This window comes from Salmo salar, chromosome 15 (genome assembly GCF_965601325.2).
Source record: "Salmo salar chromosome 15, fSalSal1, whole genome shotgun sequence".
NCBI classification, from domain to species: Eukaryota; Metazoa; Chordata; class Actinopteri; order Salmoniformes; family Salmonidae; genus Salmo; species Salmo salar.
This window is the reverse complement of record NC_138305.1, coordinates 113,152,054-113,165,570: the sequence shown is the minus strand read 5'-3', so window position 1 is coordinate 113,165,570 and position 13,517 is coordinate 113,152,054. Positions and strand designations below refer to the sequence as shown.

The 13,517-nt window shown below is 38.9% G+C and overlaps 1 protein-coding gene across 2 annotated transcripts in view; it reads right to left on the bottom strand.

The window, feature by feature from the left end:
- Nucleotides 1-1,058: 1,058 nt before the first annotated feature.
- pnpla1 (patatin-like phospholipase domain containing 1) overlaps nt 1,059-13,517 on the bottom strand; it is a 75,450-nt gene continuing 62,991 nt past the window's right edge. The window contains exons 8-9 of one of the 2 annotated variants that reach the window (XM_045695260.2): nt 3,233-3,334; nt 1,059-2,954 (exon numbers count right to left, since the gene is read on the bottom strand). In XM_045695260.2, coding sequence (XP_045551216.1) covers nt 2,648-2,954; nt 3,233-3,334 — 409 coding nt within the window. In that variant the 3' untranslated portion in view covers nt 1,059-2,647. The remainder of the gene's footprint in view (nt 2,955-3,232; nt 3,335-13,517) is intronic. The other variant, XM_045695261.2, reaches the window with a different exon arrangement.

The following is a 13,517-nucleotide window of genomic DNA, read 5'->3' as shown; positions in this document are numbered from 1 at the left end:
CTGGAGATAGAAGCTGTTTAACAGTCTGATGGCCTGGAGATAGAAGTTGTTTTTCAGTCTCTCGGTTCCAGCGTTGATGCACCTGTACTGACCTCGCCTTCTGGATGGTAGCGGGATGAACAGGCAGCGGCTCGGGTGGTCGATGTCCTTGATGATCTTTTAGGCCTTCCTGTGACATTGGGTTCTGTAGGTGTCCCGGAGGGCACATACGGCACCACTCTGCCAGGGCCCTCACCTCCAAAGCCGTCTCGTCATTGTTGGTAATCAGGCCTACTACTGTTATGTCGTCTGCAAACTTGATGATTGAGTTGAAGGTGTGTGTGGCAACATAGTGATGGGTGAACAGGGAGTACAGGAGGGGGCTGAGCATGCACCCTTGTCGGACCCCTGTGTTAAAGATCAGCTTAGTGGACATGTTGTTTCCTACCTTCACCACCTGGGGGGCGGCCCATCAGGAAGTCCAGGACCAAGTTGCACAAGGCGGGGTTCAGACCCAGGGTCCCGAGCTTAATGATGAGCTTAGAGAATACTATGGTGTTGAAGGCTGAACTATAGTCAATGAACAGCTTTCTTGTCCATCTGGACAAGAGGTATTCCTCTTGTCCAGATGGGATAGGGCAGTGTGTAGTGCGGTTGTGATTGCATCGTCTGTGGATCTATTGGGGGTGTTTTAAGCAAATTGAAGTGGGTCCAGGGTTTCAGGTAAGGTAGAGGTGATATAATCCTTGACTTGTCTCTCAAAAAGCACTTAATGATGACAGAAGTGAGTGCTACTGAGCGATAGTCATTTAGTTCAGTTACTTTTTGCGAAATCACTGGCCACTTTAATAAAACACACGTGTGGTTGAATTTATTCCGCCACTGTGTGACTGTTGTCTCTGTTGTCACGGGCCTTATTGTATATCACGGTGGCATATTAACGAATGGGGTTATAGAGCAAACACCACAATTATCACAACATATGCTGTAAAAGGACACAACTAAGTATTCACTGTTGTGTTAGTACAACAAAACCATATTACACTCTTGAATAAGGCAATAATTCACAAGCATGTGCAGACGTTTCAATGGTTTATTTTCTCATTTATACACTCAGCTGTTAGCTAGCTAGCGAACGTTAGCTAACAACATTTGCTTCATCAAGTAATTTCAGCGTCGCAAAAATGAACGTTTACCCCTCTCATACGAATACAACAGTAACGTTATTATACAGTGCCATTCATATTATACAGAGCTAGGTAGCAATGCTAAACAAATTGTCTGCATCCTCCCCAAATACAAGCTAACTTACTAGCTAAGTTAGCTAATTAGTTAGCTGGATGCTGACGTCAGGCAACACTACCTAAACAATAGCTAGCTTCTATATTATTTTTCCGGCCTACCTTCACTTGATCAATATCATGCAAATAATTACATGAAAAAAAGCTAATTGTGACTGAAAAGTTGGCAATTCACTGGGGCAGTTGATAATAGTGGTGGAGAGTCGACTCAAAAAGAGTTGATTCCCTCGACTCCTTGACCACTGGGAGTCGACTCTAAAAGAGTTGATTCCCTCGACTCCTTGACCACTGGGAGTTGACTCCAAAAGTGTTGATTCCCTCGACTCCTTGACCACTGGGAGTCGACTACAATAAAGAGTCGATTCCCTCGACTCCTTGACCCCTGGGAGTCGACTAGGCTGACATTGACTCAAGGAGTCTGCATACATACAGTAGGTTTGGTTTGTTCCTAGCAGAACGAGAAATCGGTAATTCATTTTGACGGTTTTTTTTTGCCGAGAAGATCTTAGTCACACAATTCTACATCTAACTAAGATGTCGGTGCAGTATTTCTCAAGTGAAAAATGTGCATGAAAATGAATCGTCTGTCGTTGAACGACAAGACACACTTCACTGAAGAATCCCTGCTGTTGGCCAATAACCAACGAAGGGGCGCGTACACTTCGGCTACCGAATTTCGACAAGCCTCAACAACAAAAACTATTCTGAGCACCGAAACGATATGACATCTTAATATATACGCAAACTGTTTCGAGACTAGGAAGTTTAATGCTTGGCCTTGAATATTTTGGTCAGTAGACAACTATTTTAGTCCACTCAAACAGATTGTTTTTTTTTTAATTCTGATTTCTGAAGGTTGTGCCTTCAGGGTGGGTTCAACCAAGATCTGTTATATTAGCATGGGATGACTCAGGGTTCAACCAAGATCTGTTATATTAGGATGGGGTGACTCGGGGTTCAACCAAGGTCTGTTTTATTAGGAAGGGGTGCCTCGGGGTTCAACCAAGGTCTGTTTTATTAGGATGGGGTGCTTCAGGGTTCAACCAAGGTCTGTTTTATTAGGATGGGGTGCCTCAGGGTTCAACCAAGGTCTGTTTTATTAGGATGGGGTGCTTCAGGGTTCAACCAAGGTCTGTTTTATTAGGAAGGGGTGCCTCGGGGTTCAACCAAGGTCTGTTTTATTAGGATGGGGTGCTTCAGGGTTCAACCAAGGTCTGTTTTATTAGGATGGGGTGACTCAGGGTTCAACCAAGGTTTGTTTTATTAGGATGGGGTGCCTCAGGGTTCAACCAAGGTCTGTTTTATTAGGATGGGGTGCCTCAGGGTTCAACCAAGGTTTGTTTTATTAGGATGGGGTGCTTCAGGGTTCAACCAAGGTCTCTCTTCATCCTCCCCTCTTTCAGCCCAGGATAGAGAGGTATGGTGGGGGTCGTCTCCACCTCCTCCTCTCCCTCCCTCTCTACATCCCCTCGCTCCAGATCCAAGCGGAGTAAGATCGTGTACTGGTTGGAGTCTGGTGAGGGAGGAGAGGATGAAGAGGGGGATGAGAAAGAGGTGAGGGAGGAGAGGTGGAGGCGGAGGGTGGAACACAGCTGTCCCTGGGGGGTCTTTCCCAGACCCTCATACTCCGCCCGCACCTCTGTCATCACGGGCAGGAAGAGAGGAGGTAGTACCCTGAAAACATACACCACACACACCATGCACACACACACACACACACACACACACACACACACACACACACACACACACACACACACACACACACACACACACCAGATATATACATACAGTATGTGCAAACTGTAAATTGGGCTCTGACGCAGACTCAAATATGAATCCCTAGTGTGTGTGTGTGTGTGTGTGTGTGTGTGTGTGTGTGTGTGTGTGTGTGTGTGTGTGTGTGTGTGTGTGTGTGTGTGTGTCTGTCTGTCTGTCTGTCTGTCTGGTACCTGTCCTGTAGGTTTCTACGGAGGCTGGAGACCAGGATGTCCATGAAATAGAAGGTGATCTGGCGTAGATCCTGCCACAGCCAGAACCCTAAAACTCCCATCCTGAGAGAGAGCGAGAGAGAGAGAGAGAGAGAGAGAGAGAGAGAGAGAGAGAGAGAGAGAGAGAGAGAGAGAGAGAGAGAGAGAGAGAGAGAGAGAGAGAGAGAGAGAGATTTAAAAAAAACGATGTCCTTCTAATTCCAAGACTTCCTAAACGTTTGTATTTTACACTGCTCATTTGTCACAATTTTGACATCACAAACAGACAAGTATTTAGCGCAGTTATTTTCAAAACAATTCCTGACTTAACCAACCAAGACAATGTGCTGTAGGATGTTGGTATACAGACAGGCGCTAACGAGTCTCTCTCTCTCTCTCTCCTCACTGAATGAATGACGTCTCTCTCTCTCTCTCTCTTCACTGAATGAATGACGTCTCTCTCTGTCTCTCTCTTCACTGAATGAATGACGTCTCTCTCTCTCTCTCTCTTCACTGAATGAATGACGTCTCTCTCTCTCTCTCCTCACTGAATGAAGTCTCTCTCTCTCTCCTCACTGAATGAATGACATCTCTCTCTCTCTCTCTCTTCACTGAATGAATGACGTCTCTCTCTCTCTCTCTCTTCACTGAATGAATGACGTCTCTCTCTCTCTCTCTCCTCACTGAATGAATAACGTCTCTCTCTCTCTCTTCACTGAATGAATGACGTCTCTCTCTCTCTCTCTCTTCACTGAATGAATGACGTCTCTCTCTGTCTCTCTCTTCACTGAATGAATGACGTGTCTCTCTCTCTCTCTCCTCACTGAATGAATAACGTCTCTCTCTCTCTCTTCACTGAATGAATGACGTCTCTCTCTCTCTCTCCTCACTGAATGAATAACGTCTCTCTCTCTCTCCTCACTGAATGAATGACGTCTCTCTCTGTCTCCTCACTGAATGAATGACGTCTCTCTCTCTCTCCTCACTGAATGAATGACGTCTCTCTCTCTCTCCTCACTGAATGAATGACGTCTCTCTCTCTCTCTTCACTGAATGAATGACGTCTCTCTCTCTCTCCTCACTGAATGAATGACGTCTCTCTCTCTCTCTTCACTGAATGAATGACGTCTCTCTCTCTCTCTCTCTTCACTGAATGAATGACATCTCTCTCTCTCTCTCCTCACTGAATGAATAACGTCTCTCTCTCTCTCTTCACTGAATAACGTCTCTCTCTCTCTCTTCACTGAATGAATGACGTCTCTCTCTCTCTCTCCTCACTGAATGAATAACGTCTCTCTCTCTCTCTTCACTGAATGAATGACGTCTCTCTCTCTCTCTCTCCTCACTGAATGAATAACGTCTCTCTCTCTCTCTTCACTGAATGAATGACGTCTCTCTCTGTCTCTCTCTTCACTGAATGAATGATGTCTCTCTCTCTCTCTTCACTGAATGAATGACGTCTCTCTCTCTCTCTCTCTTCACTGAATGAATGACGTCTCTCTCTCTCTCTCCTCACTGAATGAATAACGTCTCTCTCTCTCTCCTCACTGAATGAATGAAGTCTCTCTGTCTCTCCTCACTGAATGAATGACGTCTCTCTCTCTCTCTCTCTCTTCACTGAATGAATGACGTCTCTCTCTCTCTCTCTTCACTGAATGAATGACGTCTCTCTCTCTCTCTCCTCACTGAATGAAAAACGTCTCTCTCTCTCTCCTCACTGAATGAATAACGTCTCTCTCTCTCTCCTCACTGAATGAATGACGTCTCTCTCTCTCTCTCTCTTCACTGAATGAATGACGTCTCTCTCTCTCTCTCTCTTCACTGAATGAATGACGTCTCTCTCTGTCTCTCTCTTCACTGAATGAATAACGTCTCTCTCTCTCTCTTCACTGAATGAATGATGTCTCTCTCTCTCTCTTCACTGAATGAATGACGTCTCTCTCTCTCTCTTCACTGAATGAAGTCTCTCTCTCTCTCCTCACTGAATGAATGACGTCTCTCTCTCTCTCTCTCTCTCTCTCTTCACTGAATGAATGACGTCTCTCTCTCTCTCTCCTCACTGAATGAATAACGTCTCTCTCTCTCCTCACTGAATGAATGACGTCTCTCTCTCTCTCTCTCTTCACTGAATGAATGACGTCTCTCTCTGTCTCTCTCTTCACTGAATGAATGACGTCTCTCTCTCTCTCTCTCCTCACTGAATGAATGACGTCTCTCTTTCTCTCTCTCTCTTCACTGAATGAATGACGTCTCTCTCTCTCTCTCCTCACTGAATGAATAACGTCTCTCTCTCTCTCCTCACTGAATGAATGACGTCTCTCTCTCTCTCCTCACTGAATGGATAACGTCTCTCTCTCTCTCCTCACTGAATGAATAACGTCTCTCTCTCTCCTCACTGAATGAATGACGTCTCTCTCTCTCTCTTCACTGAATGAATGACGTCTCTCTCTCTCTCCTCACTGAATGAATAACGTCTCTCTCTCTCTCCTTCCTCTCTCTCTCTTCACTGAATGAATGACGTCTCTCTCTCTCTCCTCACTGAATGAATGACGTCTCTCTCTCTCTCTCCTCACTGAATGACGTCTCTCTCTCTCTCCTCACTGAATGAATAACGTCTCTCTCTCTCTCCTCACTGAATGAATAACGTCTCTCTCTCTCTCCTCACTGAATGAATGACGTCTCTCTCTCTCTCCTCACTGAATAACGTCTCTCTCTCTCTCATCACTGAATGAATGACGTCTCTCTCTCTCTCTCTCCTCACTGAATAACGTCTCTCTCTCTCTCCTCACTGAATGAATGACGTCTCTCTCTCTCTCCTCACTGAATGAATGACGTCTCTCTCTCTCTCTCTCTTCACTGAATGAATGACGTCTCTCTCTCTCTCTCTCTTCACTGAATGAATAACGTCTCTCTCTCTCTCCTCACTGAATGAATGACGTCTCTCTCTCCTCACTGAATGAATGACGTCTCTCTCTCTCTCTCTCTCTCCTCACTGAATGAATGACGTCTCTCTCTCTCTCCTCACTGAATGAATGACGTCTCTCTCTCTCTCTTCAATGAATGAATGACGTCTCTCTCTCTCTCCTCACTGAATGAATAACGTCTCTCTCTCTCTCCTCACTGAATGAATGACGTCTCTCTCTCTCTCCTTCCTCTCTCTCTCTCTCTTCACTGAATGAATGACGTCTCTCTCTCTCTCCTCACTGAATGAATGACGTCTCTCTCTCTCTCTCCTCACTGAATGACGTCTCTCTCTCTCTCCTCACTGAATGAATAACGTCTCTCTCTCTCTCCTCACTGAATGAATAACGTCTCTCTCTCTCTCCTCACTGAATAACGTCTCTCTCTCTCTCCTCACTGAATGAATGACGTCTCTCTCTCTCTCTCTCTTCACTGAATGAATGACGTCTCTCTCTCTCTCCTCACTGAATGAATAACGTCTCTCTCTCTCTCCTCACTGAATGAATAACGTCTCTCTCTCTCTCCTCACTGAATAACGTCTCTCTCTCTCTCTTCACTGAATGAATGACGTCTCTCTCTCTCTCCTCACTGAATGAATGACGTCTCTCTCTCTCTCCTCACTGAATGAATGACGTCTCTCTCTCTCTCTCCTCACTGAATAACGTCTCTCTCTCTCTCTTCACTGAATAACGTCTCTCTCTCTCTCTTCACTGAATGAATGACGTCTCTCTCTCTCTCTCCTCACTGAATGAATAACGTCTCTCTCTCTCTCTTCACTGAATGAATGACGTCTCTCTCTCTCTCTCTCCTCACTGAATGAATAACGTCTCTCTCTCTCTCTTCACTGAATGAATGACGTCTCTCTCTCTCTCTTCACTGAATGAAGTTTCTCTCTCTCTCCTCACTGAATGAATGACGTCTCTCTCTCTCTCTCTCTCTTCACTGAATGAATGACGTCTCTCTCTCTCTCTCCTCACTGAATGAATAACGTCTCTCTCTCTCTCCTCACTGAATGAATGACGTCTCTCTCTCTCTCTCTCTCCTCACTGAATGAATGACGTCTCTCTCTCTCTCTCTCTCCTCACTGAATGAATAACGTCTCTCTCTCTCTCTTCACTGAATGAATGACGTCTCTCTCTGTCTCTCTCTTCACTGAATGAATGATGTCTCTCTCTCTCTCTTCACTGAATGAATGACGTCTCTCTCTCTCTCTCTCTTCACTGAATGAATGACGTCTCTCTCTCTCTCTCCTCACTGAATGAATAACGTCTCTCTCTCTCTCCTCACTGAATGAATGAAGTCTCTCTCTCTCTCCTCACTGAATGAATGACGTCTCTCTCTCTCTCTCTCTCTCTTCACTGAATGAATGACGTCTCTCTCTCTCTCTCCTCACTGAATGAAAAACGTCTCTCTCTCTCTCCTCACTGAATGAATAACGTCTCTCTCTCTCTCCTCACTGAATGAATAACGTCTCTCTCTCTCTCCTCACTGAATCAATGACGTCTCTCTCTCTCTCTCTCTTCACTGAATGAATGACGTCTCTCTCTCTCTCTCTCTTCACTGAATGAATGACGTCTCTCTCTCTCTCTCTCTTCACTGAATGAATGACGTCTCTCTCTGTCTCTCTCTTCACTGAATGAATAACGTCTCTCTCTCTCTCTTCACTGAATGAATGATGTCTCTCTCTCTCTCTTCACTGAATGAATGACGTCTCTCTCTCTCTCTTCACTGAATGAAGTCTCTCTCTCTCTCCTCACTGAATGAATGACGTCTCTCTCTCTCTCTCTCTCTCTTCACTGAATGAATGACGTCTCTCTCTCTCTCTCCTCACTGAATGAATAACGTCTCTCTCTCTCTCCTCACTGAATGAATGACGTCTCTCTCTCTCTCTTCACTGAATGAATGACGTCTCTCTCTCTCTCTCCTCACTGAATGAATGACGTCTCTCTCTCTCTCTCTCCTCACTGAATGAATGACGTCTCTCTCTCTTCACTGAATGACGTCTCTCTCTCTCTCTCTTCACTGAATGAATGATGTCTCTCTCTCTCTCTTCACTGAATGAATGACGTCTCTCTCTCTCTCCTCACTGAATGAATAACGTCTCTCTCTCTCTCTTCACTGAATGAAGTCTCTCTCTCTCTCCTCACTGAATGAATGACGTCTCTCTCTCTCTCTCTCTCTTCACTGAATAAATGACGTCTCTCTCTCTCTCTCCTCACTGAATGAATAACGTCTCTCTCTCTCTCTTCACTGAATGAATGATGTCTCTCTCTCTCTCTTCACTGAATGAATGACGTCTCTCTCTCTCTCCTCACTGAATGAATAACGTCTCTCTCTCTCTCTTCACTGAATGAAGTCTCTCTCTCTCTCCTCACTGAATGAATGACGTCTCTCTCTCTCTCTCTCTCTCTCTCTTCACTGAATGAATGACGTCTCTCTCTCTCTCTCCTCACTGAATGAATAACGTCTCTCTCTCTCCTCACTGAATGAATGACGTCTCTCTCTCTCTCTCTCTTCACTGAATGAATGACGTCTCTCTCTGTCTCTCTCTTCACTGAATGAATGACGTCTCTCTCTCTCTCTCCTCACTGAATGAATAACGTCTCTCTCTCTCTCCTCACTGAATGAATGAAGTCTCTCTCTCTCTCCTCACTGAATGAATGACGTCTCTCTTTCTCTCTCTCTCCTCACTGAATGAATGACGTCTCTCTTTCTCTCTCTCTCTTCACTGAATGAATGACGTCTCTCTCTCTCTCCTCACTGAATGAATAACGTCTCTCTCTCTCCTCACTGAATGAATGACGTCTCTCTCTCTCTCTTCACTGAATGAATGACGTCTCTCTCTCTCTCCTCACTGAATGAATGACGTCTCTCTCTCTCTCTCCTCACTGAATGACGTCTCTCTCTCTCTCCTCACTGAATGAATAACGTCTCTCTCTCTCTCCTCACTGAATGAATAACGTCTCTCTCTCTCTCCTCACTGAATGAATGACGTCTCTCTCTCTCTCCTCACTGAATAACGTCTCTCTCTCTCTCATCACTGAATGAATGACGTCTCTCTCTCTCTCTCTCCTCACTGAATAACGTCTCTCTCTCTCTCCTCACTGAATGAATGACGTCTCTCTCTCTCTCCTCACTGAATGAATGACGTCTCTCTCTCTCTCTCTCTTCACTGAATGAATGACGTCTCTCTCTCTCTCTCTCTTCACTGAATGAATAACGTCTCTCTCTCTCTCCTCACTGAATGAATGACGTCTCTCTCTCCTCACTGAATGAATGACGTCTCTCTCTCTCTCTCTCTCTCCTCACTGAATGAATGACGTCTCTCTCTCTCTCCTCACTGAATGAATGACGTCTCTCTCTCTCTCTTCAATGAATGAATGACGTCTCTCTCTCTCTCTCTCTCTCCTCACTGAATGAATAACGTCTCTCTCTCTCTCCTCACTGAATGAATGACGTCTCTCTCTCTCTCCTTCCTCTCTCTCTCTCTCTTCACTGAATGAATGACGTCTCTCTCTCTCTCTCTCTTCACTGAATGAATGACGTCTCTCTCTCTCTCCTCACTGAATGAATAACGTCTCTCTCTCTCTCTTCACTGAATGAATGACGTCTCTCTCTCTCTCTCTCTCTCCTCACTGAATGAATGACGTCTCTCTCTCTCTCCTCACTGAATGAATGACGTCTCTCTCTCTCTCTTCACTGAATGAATGACGTCTCTCTCTCTCTCTCTCTCTCCTCACTGAATGAATGACGTCTCTCTCTCTCTCCTCACTGAATGAATGACGTCTCTCTCTCTCTCTCTCTTCACTGAATGAATGACGTCTCTCTCTCTCTCCTCACTGAATGAATAATAATCTATAACTCTATTACTAATCAATTACTATAACTGTTACTAATCTATAACTATTACTAATCTACAACTCTATTACTAATCTATAACTCTATTACTAATCAATATCTCTATTACTAATCTATAACTCTATTACTAATCTATAACTCTATTACTAATCTATAACTCTATTACTAATCTATAACTCTATTACTAATCTATAACTCTTACTAATCAATAACTCTATTACTAATCAATAACTCTATTACTAATCTATAACTCTATTACTAATCAATAACTCTATTACTAATCAATTACTATAACTGTTACTAATCTATAACTATTACTAATCTATAACTCTATTACTAATCAATAACTCTATTACTAATCAATAACTCTATTACTAATCTATAACTCTTACTAATCAATTACTATAACTCGTTTACTAATCAATTACTATAACTGTTACTAATCTATAACTCTATTACTATAACAATATTACTAATCAATTACTATAACTATTACTATAACTCTATTACTAATCAATTACTATAACAATATTACTAATCAATTACTATAACTATTACTATAACTCTATTAATAATCAATTACTATAACTGTTACTAATCTATAACTATTACTAATCTACAACTCTATTACTAATCAATAACTCTATTACTAATCAATAACTCTATTACTAATCAATAACTCTATTACTAATCTACAACTCTATTACTAATCTATAACTCTATTACTAATCTATAACTCTATTACTAATCTATAACTCTTACTAATCTATAACTCTTACTAATCTATAACTCTATTACTAATCTATAACTCTATTACTAATCAATAACTCTATTACTAATCAATTACTATAACTGTTACTAATCTATAACTATTACTAATCTATAACTCTATTACTAATCTATAACTCTATTACTAATCAATAACTCTATTACTAATCTATAACACTTACTAATCACTTACTATAACTCTATTACTAATCAATTATAATAACTGTTACTAATCTATAACTCTATTACTAATCAATTACTATAACAATATTACTAATCAATTGCTATAACTCTATTACTAATCAATTACTATAACTGTTACTAATCTATAACTCTATTACTAATCAATTACTATAACAATATTACTAATCAATTGCTATAACTCTGTTACTAATCAATTACTATAACAATATTACTAATCAATTACTATAACTATTACTATAACTCTATTACTAATCAATTACTATAACTGTTACTAATCTATAACTATTACTAATCTACAACTCTATTACTAATCAATAACTCTATTACATTACTAATCTACAACTCTATTACTAATCAATAACTCTATTACTAATCAATAACTCTATTACTAATCAATAACTCTATTACTAATCTACAACTCTATTACTAATCAATAACTATATTACTAATCTATAACTATATTACTAATCTATAACTCTATTACTAATCAATAACTCTATTACTAATCTATAACTCTTACTAATCAATAACTCTATTACTAATCTATAACTCTATTACTAATCAATAACTCTATTACTAATCAATTACTATAACTGTTACTAATCTATAACTATTACTAATCTATAACTCTATTACTAATCAATAACTCTATTACTAATCTATAACTCTTACTAATCAATTACTATAACTCTATTACTAATCAATTACTATAACTGTTACTAATCTATAACTCTATTACTAATCAATTACTATAACTATATTACTAATCAATTGCTATAATTCTATTACTAATCAATTACTATAACAATATTACTAATCAATTACTATAACTATTACTATAACTCTATTACTAATCTATAACTCTATTACTAATCAATAACTCTATTACTAATCTATAACTCTTACTAATCTATAACTCTATTACTAATCTATAACTCTATTACTAATCAATTACTATAACAATATTACTAATCAATTACTATAACTATTACTATAACTCTATTACTAATCAATTACTATAACTGTTACTAATCTATAACTATTACTAATCTACAACTCTAGTACTAATCAATAACTCTATTACTAATCTATAACTCTTACTAATCAATAACTCTATTACTAATCTATAACTCTATTACTAATCAATAACTCTATTACTAATCAATTACTATAACTGTTACTAATCTATAACTATTACTAATCTATAACTCTATTACTAATCAATAACTCTATTACTAATCTATAACTCTTACTAATCAATTACTATAACTCTATTACTAATCAATTACTATAACTGTTACTAATCTATAACTCTATTACTAATCAATTACTATAACAATATTACTAATCAATTGCTATAACTCTATTACTAATCAATTACTATAACAATATTACTAATCAATTACTATAACTATTACTATAACTCTATTACTAATCTATAACTCTATTACTAATCAATAACTCTATTACTAATCAATTACTATAACAATATTACTAATCAATTACTATAACTATTACTATAACTCTATTACTAATCAATTACTATAACTGTTACTAATCTATAACTATTACTAATCTACAACTCTATTACTAATCAATAACTCTATTACTAATCAATAACTCTATTACTAATCTACAACTCTATTACTAATCTATAACTCTATTACTAATCTATAACTCTATTACTAATCAATAACTCTATTACTAATCTATAACTCTTACTAATCAATAACTCTATTACTAATCTATAACTCTATTACTAATCAATAGCTCTATTACTAATCAATTACTATAACTGTTACTAATCTATAACTATTAATAATCTATAACTCTATTACTAATCAATAACTCTATTACTAATCTATAACTCTTACTAATCAATTACTATAACTCTATTACTAATCAATTACTATAACTGTTACTAATCTATAATTCTATTACTAATCAATTACTATAACAATATTACTAATCAATTGCTATAACTCTATTACTAATCAATTACTATAACTGTTACTAATCTATAACTCTATTACTAATCAATTACTATAACAATATTACTAATCAATTGCTATAACTCTATTACTAATCAATTACTATAACAATATTACTAATCAATTACTATAACTATTACTATAACTCTATTACTAATCAATTACTATAACTGTTACTAATCTATAACTATTACTAATCTACAACTCTATTACTAATCAATAACTATATTACTAATCAATAATTATGTTACTAATCTACAACTCTATTACTAATCAATAACTCTATTACTAATCAATAACTCTATTACTAATCTACAACTTTATTACTAATCAATAACTATATTACTAATCTATAACTCTATTACTAATCTATAACTCTTACTAATCAATAACTCTATTACTAATCTATAACTCTATTACTAATCAATAGCTCTATTACTAATCAATTACTATAACTGTTACTAATCTATAACTATTAATAATCT